The sequence below is a fragment of the Manis javanica genome, chromosome 14 (genome assembly GCF_040802235.1).
Source record: "Manis javanica isolate MJ-LG chromosome 14, MJ_LKY, whole genome shotgun sequence".
NCBI classification, from domain to species: domain Eukaryota; kingdom Metazoa; phylum Chordata; class Mammalia; order Pholidota; family Manidae; genus Manis; species Manis javanica.
Genome location: NC_133169.1, coordinates 78,847,117 through 78,860,374, shown reverse-complemented (window position 1 = coordinate 78,860,374; position 13,258 = coordinate 78,847,117). Strand labels below are relative to the sequence as shown.

Sequence of the window (13,258 nt, the reverse complement as noted above, 5' to 3'; positions counted from 1 at the left end):
CAATAATAGCACCCAGAACTTGAAATCATTTTAGTGTCAACACTTTGAATGTTCCAGACATTCTTACAGTGTTAGGTATAGCTCACTAGATACCAGGTGATCAAGTAAAGCAGTTATCTGGAGAACATTTTAGTTATCTTAGCTAACTAGGCTTTATTTTTATTCCACAGATCATGAAATTATCAATTATGTTATTTAAAATTAAATTTATTATTGTTTGCTGGATTATTGATAATATTTAAAGTTTATAGTTTTAAACAAAGAACTAATACCCTCTTAATTTTCATGTTAAAAAATTAAGGAAACAAAAAACTTGGAATATTTTTAAATGAATGTTAAAATTTTAAATACTGTAATTATTAAATTGCATGAGTTGAATATTTCCCCTGTTGAAAGTAGTCTTATGTTATTTTTCTGCTAAGCTCTTTAAGAGACACTGGCCTGAACTGAACTTCTTAGAGATTGTTCTGTAATTACTAGTGATGGCAGTAGTTTATATTTGTACGTACAGGAGGAAGAAGCAAGTCATTTATCTTCACAATGTATACTGATCCTGGCTGTTTGGGAAATAGCACAATCAACCTGATTTTAGTATAGAATTACCAAATTAACAATCATACTAAGCTGGTACCCATAGAGTTTTTTTAATGTGGACTTTTCTTCAGAGTATTATTTATTATAGTGAACAGTTAGAAACAACTCTTTAAGAAAATGTAAATGGTGACCAAAATTTTGTGTTTTAAGTTTTATTGAAATAAAATTCATATACCATATAATTCATCTATTTAATGTACAATTCAGTGTTTTTCAGTATGTTCACAGTGTTATGCAGTCAGCCCGACAATCAATTTTGAGAACATTTTTATCACCCTAAACTTGTACTTATTAGCAGTTACTCCTCATTCTGTCCAGCTCTCCCAGCCCTAGGCAATCACTAATCTACCTCCTGTTTCTATTGATTTGTCTATACCGGACATTTCATATATATGGAATCATATCATATGTTACCTTTTTGGGGGGCTTCTTTCAGTTAGCATAATGCTTTTGAGGTTCATCCATGTTATAGCATCCTATTTCTGACTTTGTAATATTCCATTCTCTGGATAGACCACAGTTTAGCTCTTCTTCAATTGATGAACATTTGGGTTGTTTCCACATTTTCACTGTTATGAATAATACTGGTGTGAACATTTGTGTACAAATATTTATGTAGATATATATTTTTTCTTATATATATATATATGGGAATGGAATATCTGGGGCATAATGGTAGCACTCTGTTTAACACTTTGAGGAACTGCCACATTGTTTTCAAAGTGGCTGTGCAATTTTATGCTCCCACTAACAATATATGAGAGTTCCAATTTCTCCACACCCTAATACTTATTATTATTATTATTATTATTATTATTTTTATTAAAGTGTCATTGATATACAATCTTATGATGATTTCAAATACACAACACAGTGGTTCAACATTCACTCATATTATCAAGCCATCACTCCCTCAAGTGCGGTCACTGTCCATCAGCATGATAAGATGTTACAGAATCATTAACTGTATTCTCTGTGCTGTACTACTGTCCCCATGATCAAACTAAATTGTGATTGTGAATTATTCTGCCCCTTAATCCCATTCTCCCTCTCCCCACACCCTCCCCAAATCCTCCCCTTTGGTAACCACAAGTCCCTTTTTAGTGTCTATGAGTCTACTGATACTTTGTTCCTTCTGTTTGGCTTTGTTTTTATACTCCACAAATGAGTGAAGTCATTTGGTATTTGTCTTTCTCCGCATGGCTTATTTCACTGAGCATAATACCCTCTAGCTCCATCCATTTTGTTGAAAATGGAAGGACTCCTTTTCTATTTATGGCTGAATAAATATACCATTGTGTATATGTACCACATCTTTATCCATTCATCTATGGATAGACACTTAGGTTGCTTCCATATTTTGGTTGTAGCAAATAGTGCAGTGATAAATATAGCAGTGCATATGCCTTTTTGAATCAGGGATTTTATTTTCTTTGGGTAAATTCTTAGGAGTGGAATGACTGGGTCAAATGGTATTTCTGTTTTTAGTTTTCTGAGGAACCTCCATGTTGCTTTCCACAGCGGTTGAACCAATCTACATTCCCACCAACAGTGTAGGAAGACTCCCTTTTCACCATATCCATGCCAGTATTTGTTGTTTCTTGTCTTTTGGACAGTGGCTATCCTAATTGGTGTGAGGTGATATCTCATTGTGGTTTAAATTTGCATTTCCCATATGATTATTGATGTGGAGCATCTTTTCATGTACCTGTTGGCCATCTGTATTTCTTCTTTGGAAAAGTGTCTGTTCAGGTTCTCCACCCATATTTTAATCGGGTTGTTTGGTTTTTTTGGTGTTGAGGCATATGAGTTCTTTATATATTTTGGATGTTAACCCCTTATTGGATAAATCATTGACAAATATATTCTCCATAGTGTAGGATGCCTTTTTCTTCTGCTGATGGTATCCTTTGCTGTACAGAAGCTTTTTAGTTTGATGTAGTCTCACTTGTTCATTTTTTATTTTGTTTCTCTTACCCAAGGAGATGTGTCTAGGAAAAAATTGCTCATGCTTATATTCAAGAAATTTTTGACTCTGTTTTCTTTTAAGAGTTTTATGGTTTCACGACTTACATTCATGTCTTTGATCCATTTCAAGTTCACACTTGTGTATGGAGTTAGACAATAATCCAGTTTCATTCTCTTGCATGGAGCTGCCCAGTTTTGTCAACACCAGCTGTTGAAGAGGCTGTAATTTCTCCATTGTATGTCCATGGCTCCTTTATTGTATATTAACTGGCCATATATGGTTGGGTTTGTATCTGGGCCCTCTAGTCTGTTCCATTGGTCTATGGGTCTGTTCTTGTGCTGCTACCAAATTGTCTTGATTACTGTGGCTTTGTAGTAGAGCTTGAAGTTGGGGAGCATAATCCCCCCAGCTTTATTATTCCTTCTCAGGATTGCTTTGTCTATTTGGGGTCTTTTGTGGTTCCATATGAATTTTAGAACGATTTGCTCTAGTTCATTGAAGAATGCTTTTGGTATTTTGATAGGAATTGCATTGAATCTGTACATTGCTTTAGGCAGGATGGCCATTTTGAGAATATTAATTCTTCCTATCCATGAGCACAGGATGTTTCCATTTATTGGTAGCTTCTTTAATTTCTCTCATGAGTGTCTTGTAGTTTTCAGAGTATAGGTCTTTCACCTCCTTTGTTAGTTTTGTTCCTAGGTATTTTATTCTTTTCGATGCAGTTGTGAATGGAATCGTTTTCCTGATTTCTCTTTCTGCTAGTTCATCATTAAGGGTAAAGAAATGCAACAGATTTCTGTGTATTAATTTTGTATCCTGCAACTTTGCTGAATTTAGATATTAGATCTAGAGTTTTGGAGTGGAGTCTTTAGGGTTTTTTATGTACAATATCATGTCATCTGCAAACAGTGACAGTTTAACTTCTTCTTTACCAATCTAGATGCTCTGTATTTGTTTGTGTTGTCAAATTGCTGTAGCGAGGACCTCCAGAAGTATGTTGAATAAAAGTGGAGAGAGTGGGCATCCTTGTCGTGTTCCTGATCTTAAAGGAAAGGCTTTCAGCTTCTCATTGTTATGTATGATGTTGGCTGTGGGTTTGTCATATATGGCCTTTATTATGTTGAGGTACTTGCCCTCTATACCCATTTTGTTGAGAGTTTTTAGCATGAATGGATGTTGAATTTTGTCAAATGCTTTATCGGCATCTATGGAGATGATCATGTGGTTTTTGTCCTTTTTGTTGATGTGGTGTCATCCAGTCTACTTTTAAATCCCTCTGTTGTATGTTTCATTTCAGATACTGTATTTTTCAAAGTTTTTATCTCTTTGTTGAAGTACTCCCTGAGATCTTCACTATTTTTCTCTGGCTCCATGAGCATGTTTATGACTTTTATTTTGAAATCTTTATCAAGAAGATTGGTGATTTCAGTTTCACTAAGTTGTCTTTCTGTTTTTTTTTTCTTGAATTTGTGTTTCAGCCAAATTCCTCTGTCTCTTCATTTTTTTAAGCCTTCCTTATGGGATAATAGGTTTTTGTAGGCTGTGCCTGCTACTGCCAAGAAGCTGTACTCTCTGGAGCTGCAGCAGTGGCTGGGGTCACAGGTGGGAAAGAAAAAGCTGGGCTGGGAGGGTTTCCTACATTCCCTGCCTTAACGCTTGCCTCCACTGCTAAGTCCAGTGGGCTGTGTGTGCCAGCAGGATCCTCTGTGCTATGCTTCTGTAGCTGCCATAGGCAGGGCCACCCTCTGGGTGGCCTGGTGCGATGGTTGGGGCAGTAAGGGAGTGGGACTGGCGCCTGCTGGGAGGAAGGAGTGGCAGGCTATGGATGGCAGTGGGTGGGCTTTGGGGCTATGTTGCCAGCCAGGGAGATGAAGTGTTTGAAGATCCTGAGAGTTCCTAACCTATTGTACTGAGCATGGTGGGACAATTTTGTCCACTTGTCCTTTCTCCAGGGCAGTGAGCTCTATGTAATCTTTGCCCCTTTAGTGACTCTATCACTGCTGGGAAGTCTTTCAAAGTGCCTGTCTTTCTTTGGTCCTGGGGGTAGGTACCTGTTCTCTACAAGCGACTGGAATCTCAGTCTCTCTGAGTATTCTGCCTGTCTTTGCTTTCCAACCCCACTAATCTCCAGAGCACCATGTAATGTGGATTTGTGCCTCTTTACCAGAGGTCCAGGGCTTGGTGTTCAGCAGCCCTGGGCTTCTACTCCCTCCCCACTCTGTTTCTTTTCCTCCTGCCCTTGAGCTGGGTTGAGGGGATGGCTTGAGTCCCACTGGATTGTGGCTTTGCTGCTTTACCCTTTTCTGTGACATCTTCTCTTTTTCTCCAGATGTAGGCAGTCTGTTCTGCAACCTTCAGGTTGCTTTTTCAGGATTAGTTGTATTTGCTGTATTTTCGTGTTTTATGTGATTTTGGAAGAGGGTTTCTGCCTCACCTCTCACACTGCCATCTTTTTTCTGAGTTCTCCCATTGTATGTTTCATTTCAGATCCTGTATTCTTCAGCTCTGAGTGCCTCTTTTGCAGATCTTTTTGTTAAAGTCCTCCCTGAGATTGTAGATATTTCTCATTAGATTTGATCATGTTTATGACTTTTACTTTGAAGTCTTTGTCAAGAAGATTGGCAATTTCAGTTTCATTCAGGCCTCTTTCTGGTGTTTTGTCTTGTAGTTTTGTTTGGAACAAATTCCTCTGCCTTCTCATTTTTTTCAGTGTTGCCTATGGATTAATAGCTTTATGTTAGAGGTACCTTCTAGTGCCCAGAAGCTCAAAACATGTCACTGTCCAGTGCAGAAGCCCCAGCTGTTAGGGTGCAGTGGGCGGGGTGCCTTTCTGTCTGGCTTGTAGTGATCTGATTTCAGGTGGGCTGTTTGCTTGACCCTGCCTTGTGGTCAGCTCAGAAATCTCTGCTGGAGTTGCTGTGGGTGGGGCTCCCCTTCGCCTGGGCTGTAGCATTGGCAGGACTGCAGGTGGGCAGGACTGGCTCCTGCCAGGAAAAAGGAGCTCCAGGGGCTGTCTCTTGTAGGCAGTTCCCTGTCTGGGGCCAGGAAAGCTCGGAGGGTCTCCCTCCGCCTACATGGCAGCAAAGTTTGACACCAGTGCTGAGTCAAGTGGGCTGTCAGCTGGTTACACGTGCAGGGAGAAGCCTTGGTGCTGCACTTCTGGAGTTCCTCTGGGCGGACTCGCCATCTGCCTGGCCCAAAGCAATGGCACGGGCCTCAGGTGGGCTTGCCCAGTGCCTGCCTGGAGGAAGGAACTTCTGGGGCTGGCTCCTGCTGGCAATTTTCTGGCTAGGCTAAAACAGGGTCAGGAAAGCTGGGAGGGTCTCCCTCTGCCTACGTGGCAGCAAAGTCAGACCCCACTGCCGGATCAAGTGGGTGGTCTGCAGGCCACGCACTGCAGGGAGAATCTTTGGGGCTGCATTGCCAGTGAGGGGGATGGAGTGTTTGGGGCTCTTGAGAATTCTCAAACTGTTGGGCTCAGGGAGGACTGGGGAGGTATTTTCCACCTGCCCTTTCTCCTGAGCAGAGAGCTCCATGTGACCCTTGCCCCTTTGGCCTCCTCATGGAAGTCTTTCAAACTCCTGCTTTGCTTTTGTCTCAGGGGGCAGTAGAGTGTGCCTGTTTTCCACAGGAGGCTGGAATCTCAGCTGCCCCATGTTCCACCTGTTTCTGGTGTCCAGGCCACTAATTGCTAGAGCACCATGTAATGTGGGTTCATGCTTGGGGAGCAGATCTCTTGGGCCAGGTGTTCAGTGATCCTGGGTTCCTACTCTCTCTGCTCTGTTCTTCTTCCTCCTGCCTGTGGGCTGGGGTATGGGGAGGGCTTGGGTCCCGCTGGATTTTGGCTTTATCACTTTACCTTTTTCTGTGAGGTCTTCTCTTCCCCAGATGTTGGTAGTCAGTTCTGCAGTCTTTAGGTCATTTTTAGGCTTAGTTGTATTTGCTATATTTTCTTCTTTTATGTGTTTTTGGGAAGAGGATTCCACCTTGCTTTCTTACTCTGCCATCTTTTTCTCAGAACGTCTAACAGTTATTATGATCTGTCTTTTTGACTAGTGGATGTGAAGTGGTATCTCATTGTGGTTTTGATTTTCATTTCTCTGATGACTAATAATGTTGACCATCTTTTTATATGTTTATTGGCCATTTGTATATTTTCTGTGGAGAAATATCTTCACACCGTGTTTTTGAAAAGCATTTATTGCCAAATGTATTTTGAATAATGTATTTGAAACCAAAATATAAATTATAGCTAGGTCATTAAATATCACTTAACCTCCTTTAGGGTATATTTAAAATTGGAAGAAGGACATCATAGGAATTATTGGTCCTTATACACTTTTTAATGAAAATTGACTTTTTTTTTAGTGCTTCATTGGAATTTGGAAATCTAGATGAAAGTTCTCTGGTTCAATCAAATGAAAGTGACCTCAGTGCTGAAGACAGAGAGCTCCTGAAAACTTATCATCACAGTTTTGATGATGAAAAAGTAGACTTGGATTTGATCATGCATCTTCTATACAATATCTGCCATAGTTGTGATGCTGGTAAATACATGTTGCCTAAAAGAACTGAAATGAAAATATATACATTGACTTAAAAATTCCTTGTGTACAAATTTTTATATAATTCTGTTGTTAGCACCACATAAATAATCTCTTAAGTATTATAAGTATTACAGTTTATCAATACTTGAAAACACTCACATGATATATAGTTCTGTTGATTGGTTCTGGTTTTACGATGAGATTAAAAAAATTAATCTTCTCCAAGGTGCAATATTAATTTTTCTACCTGGATATGATGAAATTGTTGGATTGAGGGATCGAATCCTGTTTGATGATAAGCGGTTTGCTGACAATGCACACAGGTAAAAACTAAAGCTTTATGTTTCTTGCTTTAAATAACATAGGAACCATAGAGTATTTTCTCTTCCAATTGTCAACAGATATCAAGTCTTTCTGCTTCATTCAAATATGCAAACATCTGATCAAAAGAAGATTTTAAAAAGCCCACCTGCAGGTGTTCGAAAAATAGTAAGCTTCATAAAATCTTCTTTTGTCCTATTTATTAGTCATTGGTTCTGATTTTGCACTAACTAAAACATAACATTCCATTGCAGATCCTTTCCACCAATATTGCTGAAACCAGTATCACAGTCAATGATGTTGTCTTTGTCATTGATTCTGGTAAGGTGAAAGAGGTATGTATGGATAAGTTGTATTTTTACTTCAAGGAAGATTAAGTTCTATTGCAATAGATGCTTTTATATAACCAGAATTCACTTTAATGGGAGAATTTCTGATTCTAGATGAATTTATCATAGTAAATGTTGGTTTTGCTAAGGTGGATGTTCTACCTTAAACAATTCAGTATATAGAATCTATTTTGTTATTTTTAACAAATTACCCAAAAAAATTAGCTTTACTTGCTAAAAGCTAAGAAGAAAGTAAAGGGTTGGGCTAGTTACAGTGAAAGTTTTGTCAAACAGTAGTCCATGTCCTTCTTGTTCATTGTTATATTTACAGTGCTCCACATATAGTAGGTTATTCAAAAGAAATTTAATTTCAAGAGAACCATATTGAGAGAAAGCAAGCACACATAGAACCAGGGTTCAGCAAATGATAGCAGCCAAATTAGGCCCATCACCTGCTTTTATAAAAATAAATTTCACTGAAACATTCTCATGTCCAATCTTTTACCTGTTGCTTATGGCTGCTTTTACACTGCAATACCAACTTGAGTGGTTATAACAAGGACCCTCTGCAAGGCTAAAGTAATTTATTGCCAACTCCTGATATAACTAAATGGCAGCATTTATTTCTTTTTGGTATTGGAATGCCCAGCAATTCTCAATACGCTTAACTTTGGTAGATCATTTCACAGAAAGAATTGAAAGTGATAGAGGTAGTTGATTTTTCAAGAAAGAAATACTATACATGTTGGAAAGCATATAATAATGTCTGTTCTAGTGGATATAAATGATTTTTTATGTGAACAAATTTGTTATTTGCTTTATAATGTCTTCAGTATAATATTTAGGACTACTTTACAGAAAATAAAGTCCTATAAATTTGGACATTTCATTACAGTTGGCTGTCGTAAAGGAGGGATAAAATTTTAGTTTATTTTTTTATTTTATTTTATTTATTTTGGTATCATTAATCTACAATTACATGAAGAACATTATGTTTACTAGGCTCCCCCTTCACCAAGTCCCCCCCACATACCCCTTCACAGTCACTGTCCATCAGTGTAGTAAGATGCTGTAAAATCACTCTGTCTTCTCTGTGTTGCACAGCCCTCCCTGTGCCCCTCCCCCCACTATACATGCTAATCGTAATGCCCCCTTTGTTTTTCCCTGCTCTTATCCCTCCCTTCCCACCCATCCTCCCTAGTCCCTTTCCCTTTGGTAATTATTAGTCCATTCTTGGGTTCTGTGATTCTGCTGCTGTTTTGTTCCTTCAGTTTTTCTTTGTTCTTATACTCCACATATGAGTGAAATCATTTGGTATTTGTCTTTCTCCGCCTGGCTTATTTCACTGAGCATAATACCCTCTAGCTCCATCCATGTTGTTGCAAATGGTAGGATCTGTTTTTTTCTTATGGCTGAGTAATATTCCATTGTGTATATGTACCACATCTTCTTTATCCATTCATCTACTGATGGACATTTAGGTTGCTTCCATATCTTGGCTATTGTAAATAGTGCTGCGATAAACATAGGGGTGCATCTGTCTTTTTCAAACTGGAGTGCTGCATTCTTAGGGTAAATTCCTAGAAGTGGAATTCCTGGGTCAAATGGTATTTCTATTTTGAGCATTTTGAGGAACCTCCATACTGCTTTCCACAATGGTTGAACTAATTTACATTCCCACCAGCAGTGTAGGAGGGTTCCTCTTTCTCCACAACCTCGCCAACATTTGTGGTTGATTGTCTTTTCGATGATGGCGATCCTTACTGGTGTGAGGTGATATCTCATTGTGGTTTTAATTTGCATTTCGCTGATGACAAGTAATGTGGAGCATCTTTTCATGTGTCTGTTGACCATCTGAATTTCTTCTTTAGAGAACTGTCTATTCAGCTGCTCTGCCCATTTTTTAATTGGATTATTTGCTTTTTGTTTGTTGAGGTATGTGAGCTCCTTATATATTTTGGATGTCAACCCTTTATCGGATCTGTCATTTATGAATATATTCTCCCATACTGTAGGATACCTTTTTTGTTCTATTGATGGTGTCTTTTGCTGTACAGAAGCTTTTTAGGCTTGATATAGTCCCACTTGTTCATTTTTGCTTTTGTTTCCCTTGCCCGGAGAGATATGGTCATGAAGAAGTCACTCATGTTTATGTCCGTGAGAATTTTGTCTATGTTTTTTTCTAAGAGTTTATGGTTTCATTACTTACATTCAGGTCTTTGATCCATTTCTTATTCACTTTTGTCTATGGGGTTAGACAGTGATCCAGTTTCATTCTCTTACATGTAGCTGTCCAGTTTTGCCAGCACCATCTGTTGAAAAGCCCATCCAGCTGTGGGGTCCCTGTCCCTTTAAGACTTTCAAAAAGCACTTGCTTTTCTTTGTCCCGGGGGCGCTGACTGCGGGGACCCGCTCACAGGTCTTACTGTCCTGTTTCCCTAGTTTCCAGCACCCCATGCACGCAATGTGTCTGTGCTTCCGTGCGGATGGCTAGGGCTGGCTATTTAGCAGTCCTGGGCTCCCTCTCCCTCCCCGCTCCGACTCCTCTCCTCCCGCTGGGAGCTGGGATGAGGGGCGCTCGGGTCCTGCCAGGCTGGGGCTTGTATCTTACCCCCTTCGCTAGGCACTGGGTTCTCGCAGGTGTGGATGTAGTCTGGCTGTTGTCCTGTGAAGTCTTCTGGTCTCTCTTTTAGGAAGAGTTGTATTTGTTGTATTTTTAAAAATATATGTGGTTTTGGGAGGAGATTGCTGCTGCTCTACTCATGCCGCCATCTTGGCTCCAAACCTCCGGGATAAAATTTTTAAAGAGGATAGTGATGAGTTTCACCACTACATGTCTGAGTGGCAAGTCAATGAAAACTCAGATTTAATTCCCCTAAAATTATCTAATGCTGATGAAATAGATTTTGAATATTTTGGAAATAAATTCCTTTAGGTGTGTTATTTATTAAGTAGAGCACGTTAGAACATGATGGTCATGTCAAAGTTATTTACATACAAAGTTGCCAAATATGACATTTTATTAAAAGTGAAGTAAGCAGCATGTTTTCTAAAAATTCCATAATCAAATTATTGAGAGAACACATTTGTATTTGCTCTATCTAGTTATTTATGAAAAGGAAAGTATAAATCACTAAATGATTAAAGTATACATTCCAGCTAGGAATGCATTCTTTTAAAAGAGTTCTGTACAGTAAATTTTTACTTTAGATTCATTGAGGAAGTATGGGGGTAGTAATGAATCTTTTTTACTTTCTCTTTTATAATATTCCAGTTGGGCTAATTGCATTAGTAAGTAGTTCAGGAGGAGGTAAAATCGAAGAGGTTAAAAAATTCTTCTCTTTGGGATAGATTTAGTTCAATGATGGTTATTCTTATTCCTCCAGATCAGGTCCCTGGGAAATATTTCAGAAGCTATCTTTCACTGATCACTCATATATCCACAGTGATGTAAATCTGATAGAAAATGACTTTAAGAGAATAAATCAGTTCTCTCCAATCTTAATGCCTTATGGGAATTGACTGCCATTAACCATCTGTAGCAGAGAGAAGCAAATAGCTCAGCAAGGCACAGAACAAGGAAGTTTCACAGCTCTTCTGTTTAGTTTTCATTCTTTTTCCTTAGAATATTTATAATCAGAATCTGGGTTTTAAAAAAGATCTAATTATCTAATTAGGAATTAAACATGGCATGTTAAAATATATTCATAGTGTTTCTTATTTCTTCTTAAATACCTTTTATGTTTTAACGTGAAGATAACTTAAATATTACAGAAATCCTTTGATGCACTGAACTTGGTTACAATGTTAAAAATGGTGTGGATTTCCAAAGCTAGTGCCATACAGCGTAAAGGCAGGTAATGTATATTTAATGTATGTTCATTCAATTGTCTGTAAAATGGAAACATTTTCATATATGTTACATATTTAATATATATTCCACTTCTTATAAAATGTTGAAATTTTGAGGTTAGTCTTAATTTTTATATTGTTTTTGCAAAGCAGATCATTTTAATACTTTTTTTAGAAGTCAAATTCAGGTTATTTTAAAATTAAAAATTTTTACCTAGTATAATCATAGGAAGCTTAAAAAGCAAAAGTTAAAGCAAAAATTCTAAACATTCACAATACAGGACAAGGACTAATTTCTGTATTGTACAAAAAGCTCTTTAAAATAAATTCATAAAGACCAATACATTAACCTCATAATACCACCCCATATATACTGAAAGAAATTTAAATTAATGAGGAACTATTTTTTACTTATCAAATTGGCATCAATGTTTGGTATGATTTCTTTAGAGGGTGGTTTGAAACTGTTTATCCAAATCTACCTTTGACAATAAATTGTACTTCTCATAACTTACCCTGAGTATCCTTGCATATGTGTGCAAAGGTATGTGTTTAAGAATGTTGTTTTGCAACATTGCTTGTAGTAGTTAAGTCTGGAAACACTCTAGTGTCCATAAATAGTGAAATGGTTAAGTGATGTAATAGCCATATAGTAGTATACTAAACTTTTAAAAGGAAAGATGTAGATGTATGTGTTTTTATGTGGAATGAGTTTTCAGAATGTATTATTAATTGAAAATAAAGAAGGTATAGAACATGTATCTATTGTGCTAAAAATATGTTTAAGTTTGTATATATATTTAGATACAAATGCATTGTCTAGTCTGAGATAAACATTAAGAAAACAATTGTTGCTGACTCTGAGGAGGAGGATTTGTGGGGCTCTTGAAGGAAGGAGACTTAATTTTCATTTTATAGTTTTTTGTAGCTTGGTTATTTATTTCAGTACATGCTTTTGTTACTTTTTCATTTTTAAAAAGGCAAGATTAAAAATCAGTTGTCAGTAATTATATGACTAATTATTCTTGCATTTTAACTAATAGGGAAACATCAAATGCTGACTTTGAAAGAGTGCTTCATATGCCAAAGACAGTGAATGCATCGTTTCTGTACTTTGTAACTTCACAGATTGCCCCTTGGGGGCTTTGTTGCTGTTACTGTGTCAGTTGTCCTCTCATGACAAAGTGTGGCTTGACACATGGAACTGGACTTATATGGTGTTAATAGTATATTATCAGGGGTAAAAATCAGAAATTGTAGAAATTGTCATTGTTATCTTTTTCAATAGATACTTTGTGACAGCCTTCACTATGCAAGCTTGGGATATAATGATCAGTAAACTATACCCATCCAAACTATGGGTAAAGTTTGGATGGAGGGAATGTTGCATTCCATCTTGGAATCCAATAAATGAAGCAGTTTTAATATTGTGTGATCTGTGCTACAACTGGATAATGCTCCCAGAGGAGTTAAGATAGAATCTGAGATAAATATGAATAACAAGGTGCTGTGGAAAGGGATTTCTGGCAGAGGGAGAGCATATACAAGGGCCTAAAGGGCAAGAGTGAGCAAGAAAGTTGTTTGGATGGAGCTGAGTATAGAGGAGAATAGTGAAAAATGAGTGGAAAGAGGTAAGTTTCAGA

The 13,258-nt window shown here is 37.7% G+C and overlaps 1 protein-coding gene across 3 annotated transcripts in view; it reads left to right on the top strand.

The window, feature by feature from the left end:
- YTHDC2 (YTH N6-methyladenosine RNA binding protein C2) overlaps positions 1-13,258 on the top strand; it is a 132,354-nt gene that overhangs the window by 44,204 nt on the left and 74,892 nt on the right. For all 3 annotated transcript variants that reach the window (XR_012124829.1, XM_073221099.1, XM_037017222.2), the window contains 5 exons: positions 6,935-7,113; positions 7,340-7,436; positions 7,515-7,602; positions 7,689-7,769; positions 11,538-11,620. Coding sequence is in view for 2 of the 3 variants with exons in the window: in XM_073221099.1 (XP_073077200.1) it covers positions 6,935-7,113; positions 7,340-7,436; positions 7,515-7,602; positions 7,689-7,769; positions 11,538-11,620 (528 nt within the window). In the remaining variant the exon portion in view is untranslated. The remainder of the gene's footprint in view (positions 1-6,934; positions 7,114-7,339; positions 7,437-7,514; positions 7,603-7,688; positions 7,770-11,537; positions 11,621-13,258) is intronic.